This window comes from Tasmannia lanceolata, unplaced genomic scaffold (assembly GCF_043159265.1).
Source record: "Tasmannia lanceolata isolate RefF3 unplaced genomic scaffold, GAP_Taslan_0.1 ptg000020l, whole genome shotgun sequence".
Classification (NCBI taxonomy): Eukaryota; Viridiplantae; Streptophyta; class Magnoliopsida; order Canellales; family Winteraceae; genus Tasmannia; species Tasmannia lanceolata.
In genome coordinates, this window is record NW_027518697.1 from 19,516,277 (window position 1) to 19,523,300 (window position 7,024).

At 41.0% G+C, this 7,024-nt stretch overlaps 1 protein-coding gene and 1 pseudogene across 1 annotated transcript; both read left to right on the top strand.

Annotated features, from left to right (window-relative positions):
- The first annotated feature begins 2,939 nt into the window (after nt 1-2,939).
- On the top strand, nt 2,940-5,029 carry LOC143853858 (cation/H(+) antiporter 15-like). Its single transcript, XM_077363564.1, has 2 exons — nt 2,940-3,284; nt 3,938-5,029. Exons 1-2 carry the CDS (start codon nt 3,084-3,086, stop codon nt 5,027-5,029), a joined length of 1,293 nt encoding a protein of 430 aa, XP_077219679.1. The 5' UTR covers nt 2,940-3,083.
- Nucleotides 5,030-5,938: 909 nt separating this feature from the next.
- On the top strand, nt 5,939-7,024 carry LOC143853859 (cation/H(+) antiporter 15 pseudogene; annotated as a pseudogene).

Genomic DNA, 7,024 nt, shown 5'->3' on the forward strand with positions numbered 1-7,024 from the left:
AACACTCCTTACTATATGAATCCATTGTGGAACTCATGCGAAACACTCACTTCAAACTTTGAACACCTCTTTTTGGACTATAGGTACTCTGGACATCTTATGAGAGGCTTAGGTATATATGCGAACTTTTGGGCTCGTACCAATGGGGATAGTACGTTGGATTATATGGGGCTTGTCAATGAGCCTAAACGCTGACCTTGTCGACAGGTATGTGAACCTAGGAACTAGTTTCGGCACCGTGAGCAGTCGGTGTAAGCAATAACACGCTTTTTGGACCCGTGGGAAGTCGGGGTAAAAATAACTTGACTTTTGAACTAAGCCGGTGATCTCGGGGTGGTATGGTACCCATATTGATTTCCTTCAGTTATCCTTCGAATATTATGACCCTTTTTGTTGTGACATTTTGACATATTCCTTTATGGACCTTACTCCTTAACATTGAACTTGTGTCAACTATCTCACTTGTGACTTATATCCTTTTATTATGATACGAACTAGGGCTGCAACAGGGTCAGATTGGGTCGGGTTTTTCAAAACCCAAGCCCAACCCTGGATCCCATTATCTCGGCCCTGACCCGCCCTGACCTTGAGTCAGGGCCGAATAACCTCAACCCATTGCTCGCCCTACAGGGCTCAGTGCTGGCCCTGGCCCTCCCTGATTGGCCCTAATTGGGCAGGGCCGGGCCGGGCCGGCCCTAATTGACCCTAGTGCAAATACTTGTTAAGAGTGCCAAAAATATAGCTACCACTTATCATATAGAACAAAATGATCAATAAGCAGAGAAAGGGAACCAAATTAGACAATATGAATTCAACAACATGACGAGCAACAGAGACAATTAATAATAATAATCTAAAGAAACATCAATCCAAGATAATAGAAAACATTAGCAAAAGAAACATGCACAGATGGTTCAATTCTATAATAGAAAACTTAGGGTCGGGCCGGGTCAGGGTGACCCGAGGCATTAACCTAGAACCCGACCCGACCTGAGTCAGGGTCTAAAAAAATGAACCTTGACCCGCCCTCAAGGTTGGAAAATCCGGCCCTGACCATGTTCGGGCTCAGGGCAGTTCAGGGCTGGCAGGGCCAAACTTGCACCCCTAATACGAACCTCTCTTTTTGTAGCATGCATGATCCCACTTTTGTAGTGCGTTATTATGTACTGAGCTTTATAGCTGACTGTTGTTATATTAACATTTTCAGAGTTTGATCCTCATGAGGTGAAAGAGGAAGAAGAAGCTTAGTTTCAGATAAGCTTCGGAACCGTCGGAGCTTGGAGATTTTATTTAGCTTATTTGCTTTTATTTCTGACAGTGAGTATTGGTAAATAAATGTGTAAGATTACGCCTATGTTTATTTATTTTGATTCATGGGAGAGTTGAGGTTTAAGTTGGCTATGTTGGGTCCACATTATTTGAGAATTTTGATATTTTAGTTATGGAATGTCAGGATTGTTGGGACAAATAGGTATGGTGGATGAACAAAATTGTTTAGAACAAAGAAAGAGAATAAGAGACGAAGAGAAGTACGCAAGGCAAGCAAAAGGCTTTCTCTTAAAGACTTTAATTTCCCCACTTATGTAGGTGGCTACCATGGAAATAAGTCCCAATGATACAATGCCTACACTAAGAACAAGGGTTTGCACCCCAAGTTCAAACCAACCCTTATACCCTTAAATAACAAGAAAATAGAAAGAATTAAGAGGAGAAAGACTCTTTAAAAATGAGATCCCAAGTCTTCTTTATAGAAGGTAAAAAACACGAAAGCACCCTTTCAAATGAACACTTTCATTTAAAACAACACATTTCCATAACATAAGTGTCTTTTGATTAGAAATACCTTTTCACATAAAAAGAAGTGTCCCTTTGTAAAATCTCATTTTTCTATTTTACAAAATACAATATTTTAAAAATATCCAACAAGGTTTATTTCTGTTATTGCTTTGTAGCTTTGTATACTTGTGGGATTTATTTTGCTGGTGTACGACGCTGCCACGTCCTACGCCTAGGGTGGGGTTTGGGGCATGACACCCCTAAAAGCTAGCCAATAGAGGGAGGGTCCACATTCCCCTACAATTCATCCCCATCCACTTCACTTATCCGATGTGGAACTATTCGCTTTTGTGTGGATCCTAGCCCTACCAACATTAAAGGAAGTTGTATGTAGCCGTATGTAGCCCCCTTTAAAAGAGTACTTTTATCTCATGTCAAACTGAAAACAACAACTTTAATCTATAAAACTGGTTACCCCGTTTAAAAGAGCACCTTTTTAATTAAGTTGTATTACAATCACCTAAAATTGGGTGCAATTATTTATATAAGTGGTATTATTAGGAAGAGATTGGTAGGGACCATTGCAGAAAGACATTTCACGTCCATCTGTTTCATTAAGAAATAGAGAACAACGAATTTAATCTCTTTTATACTTCCATAGTTTTCACCGTTTGGCTTGTAATTGGAATCTCGTCCTTCACCGACAGGAGTTTGAACAGTTCAAAAACTCTTCTTTGCCAAAAACCAGCTACACAATATTAGCCTTTCAGCCAATTTCTCAAAGGGAAATAATATCAGCACAACCATATTTTAATAAGTGGACAAACTTAGCTTGTCCTTTCTTTTTTAACTGGCTTGTGAGAGCTTTTTGGGAACTGTAACAACCTTTGACAGCTCTTTAAATAATTAAAGACAAGTAGAGTTAGTGCAAATACGGCTCTTTAAAGAATTAAGGACGAGAAGTGTTAGCGCAACTATCAAAACATGGTTGTGCTTATATCATTTTCCTTTATAAAAACATCGCATCTTCTTTCATCCTTATGATTTCCACAAACAACTTGGCTATTTTCAGTATTTGGATGCCGTTTTTCAAGAAGTTATTTTCTTGAAAGGCTACCTAGCCTTTTGACCAGTCAACGGTCAAATTCACACCACCGTTTCCTCCGTCTCACCCCATTGTCTCTCTCTCGCTGCTATTTTCTTTTCTTTCCCTATCTTGAAGGAGGGAAAAGGCAATCAAGGTTCTCGCAATGGAAACAGGCCTGTAGCTCAGTGGTTGAGCCTTTCTATCTTTTCTACAGAACAAAATGAACATATCATCGGCTCCCAACCCGGTTTGTTTTCCGATTGGTACACCCAATTCAAATGGGCTGTATCTTGGTGATAACCCTTTCAATCACTTCTTCTCTCTCTTTTGTTTTCAAGTCTTCCTCATGACCATGATCATGCGCATCGTTCGAATCCTTCTCATGCCACTCAAACAACCCGAAATTGTGTCACAGGTTATTGTAAGTTTGTTTTAACCCAAAATTTATCTAGAGAGCCCGGCCGTCACCTAAAATTTTAGGAAAAATTACATTTACAGCCCCTCTAGTTTCTAACACATCAACTTCTACCCCCTACAGTTTAAAACGTGACAACTACACCCCCTGTAGTTTCAATTTGTATAAGGTAGGCCCCCTCAGTTGACGGTTCATCCACAGATTGAAGGGTTAGATGATCTAATGGAGCTGATTTTTTGGGCACACCCTATCTATGTCAGGGCCCATCAAATGAACGCTTTGGATCATCCAAACAATGTGGGCCCACTGTGTTTTTGGTAGTGTTTCGATTCGGGTATGGGCCCACATTGTTTGGATGATCCAAAGAGTTCATTTGAGGGGCCCTGATATAGATAAGGTGTGCCCAAAAAATCAGCTCCATCGGATCATCCTAAACCTTCAATCAGTGGACGAACCGTCAACTGAGGGGGCCTCTACCTTATATAAACTGAAACTACAAGGGTGTAGTTGTCACGTTTTAAACTGTAGGGGTAGAAGTGGATGTGTCAGAAACTAGACGGGGTGTAAATGTAATTTTCCCAAAATTTTATTGATAAGTTTCATCATCAATATTATCTTCTTCTTCTTCTTTTTTATGCATTTTAACATATTTTCCTCAGGGCGGTATCATCATTGGCCCATCATTTCTTGGACGCAACAAAATGTTTGTCAAATGGGTGTTTCCGCTCAATAGTCGTCACTTGATTAAGACAGTCTCTGAGATTGGAAGCCTTGCATTCCTTTTCATCAGCGGAGTAAAGCAGGACCCAAGCATGATAAAACAATCGGGAAGAAAGGCAGTGGTTATTGCTATTTCCGGTTGGTTCCTTACTGTAGTATCAATCTCGTCTACAGCTTCTTTCCTGGGCAAATATGTAACAGCAGACATAAGCACCGAGATAGTATTTTACTACATCTCTACAACTATTGCAGTAACAAATTTTCCTGTTGCCCAGCCCATTCTCGCTGAGCTCAACCTCCTCAATTGTGACCTAGGCCGACTTGCCTTGGCCGCATCATTGGTCAGCGATTTGATAGGATGGGCAGTGTTCGTGTTCACGGCATCGGTATTAAATAGTAATGGGAATGTTTTGAGGCTCATGTCCTACATAGGGAGCATGGCTTTACTAATAATAGTCCTAATCTATGTTGCTCGGCCGGTGATGAAATCGATTATCCGAAAAACACCCAAGGGTAAGCCAGTGAACAAGAAGTACATTGCACCGATCCTCTTATCGGCCTTCGTTGTAACGTTCGTTACTGACTTTATGGGTGCAACGGTAGCCCAGGGGCCTTTGTTTTTGGGGCTGGCTATACCGGACGGGTTGCCTTTGGGAGCGAGGATTGTGCAAAGTTTTGAGACTGTCAATAACATTTTATTTTTGCCATTTTACTTCAGTAAGCTGGGTATCACGACAGATTTGTTTTCGGTCTCTTCGTGGAAGAGCTGGTGGGCGATGCAAGTCATCATCTGCAGTGGATACATTGGGAAGACTGTGGGGACTATATTGGCTTCCCTCTTTTACAAGATGCCTTGGAGTGATTCGATATCACTTGGTCTCATCTTGAACTTCAAAGGAATTTTAGAGTTGTTAACATTTGGTAGTCTCTTGGACAACAAGGCAAAACACCTCTACCCTTTCCTATTTTCTCTTTTCTCTAGTTCGGGGAAGTGCGGTCAGTTTGCATGCTTTGACACCAAAATCAATTAAATCTTGGGAGTCCATATATTCAAATTAAACTTCGGTATGCATCTATTGAGAGAGAGAGAGAGAGAGAGTCTCTTTCTTGTTGTTGATAGAGATGGATGTGTTGGATGTGCATCCAAGCACACCCATTAAGACTTCTATGAGAGAGAGATATTCTCTTACTTGTTGTTGACAAGGACGTATGTGTTTAGATGCCCAAATTGCCAAATTGCAATTTGGGTGCACATCCTAATGCTATAAACTTACATGTGTGTGTGTCTGAGAGAGAGAGAGAGAGAGAGAGAGAGAGAATCCAACAAAAAGAACCCATAGACTTATATGAAAGGCTAGAAAATGTGCCCACGGAGGGCAGCATCACCCGGGAGTGCCGCCGTCTGCATGCCCTACATGTGGGATAGATAATATTTGCTGCTTAACCCACATTTAGGATATGAGGCGAATGAAAGTCCCCCGAATGCCGCCATTATTGCATCCTCCTAGAACTCATTCAAAAATGAAAAAGAAAAAAAAATTATATGCTTAGTTTTCCTAGTCATGGAGAATCTGGATTGTTTTATCAAAAAAGTTCAACTTTTTGTAAAATATTTTTATTAGTCACTACAATACTTATATTAACATTCGTTACAAGAAATTTTATTCCTAAATAATCATATTTGACTTCAAAACCAAACGAAAATAAGATTATTTGTAGATATTTTAAAATGTATAAAAAAAACCTTAAATTTATTAACTAATTTGGGATCAGTTGACAAGTAAACAACCAAAGATTGTTGTTGTGGTGATTAACACATTAAGAATTTGTATAAGTTTGTTATTATTTGAAATAAATTCCTCTTTTACATAAGGATCTTATGTTAACTCTTTCAGCTTATATATGCAACTGCTTTTTCGGGTCTGGTATTCTCAACGATCATGGTGACCGCCATCTCGACAGCCTTAGTGAGCATCTTAAATGGAAATTCAAGAAGATACTTGGCCTACAATCGGAGAACGCTAGAACACTCAACGCCTGGCACGAAAATAGATATATTAACATGCATCCATGGCGACGAAAACATACCTTCCATCATCAACCTCGTCGAAGCCTCCAACTCCACCAGAGAAAACCCTATCTGTGTCTACGCCTTCCACCTTGTAGAACTCGTTGGGCGTTCCTTTCCCATTTTTATAGCCCACGATTCCCAGGGAAAATCATCTTCCTCAACTAAAGACGAGCACTTCGTGAAAGCCTTTCAAAATTACGAGCAGCTTAAAGGAGGACTAATCTGCATCCAACCCTTCACAGTGGTTTCTTCTTACAAGACCATGCATGAAGATATCTGCAAGTTTGCGTTGGATAAGAAGGTAAAGCTCATAATCATACCTTTCCACAAGCAACAAACGATCGACGGCCATATTGATAAGATAGATAATGCCTTGATGGTTGTAAACCCTAATATCCTAGAAAATGCCCCATGTTCGGTGGGTGTTCTTGTCGACCGTAGGGGCCTCGGTAATGCAACGTGGACTACCCAAGGCAGCTTCTCATACAACATCGTGGTTATATTCTTAGGCGGGGCCGATGATCTGGAGGTGCTTGCCTATGCATCCAGAATGGCTGAGCACCCGCAAGTGACCCTCACCGTGATGAGGTTTCTTAAGGCCTACAATGTAGAAGATCCAATGGGGGATGGTCAATTCCACGACAAGGCATTGGAGGAATTCAGATTCAAGAATGCGAGGAATCAGCGTGTGGTTTATAGAGAGGAGGTGGTGCAAGATGGACCAGAGATGGTTACTTTGATGTGTTCCATGGGGAGTGGCTACGATCTTATGATGACTGGCCGACAACAAAGTTCAGAGTCACAGCTACTCAATGGGTTGTCTGAATTTAGCGAGTCCCTAGGGCTAGGACCTGTTGGCGACATACTCGCCTCGCCGGATTTCTTTGGTGGTATGGTTTCAGTGTTGGTGGTGCAACAACAACTACATATGCGAACTATTGTATTCAGTGTATAG

Coding starts and splice junctions, on each gene's coding strand:
- LOC143853858 (XM_077363564.1), top strand. CDS start 3,084: ATGAACATATCATCGGCTCCCAACCCGGTTTGTTTTCCGATTGGTACA. Junction 3,285..3,937: donor AAATTGTGTCACAGGTTATT/GTAAGTTTGTTT, acceptor TATTTTCCTCAG/GGCGGTATCATCATTGGCCC.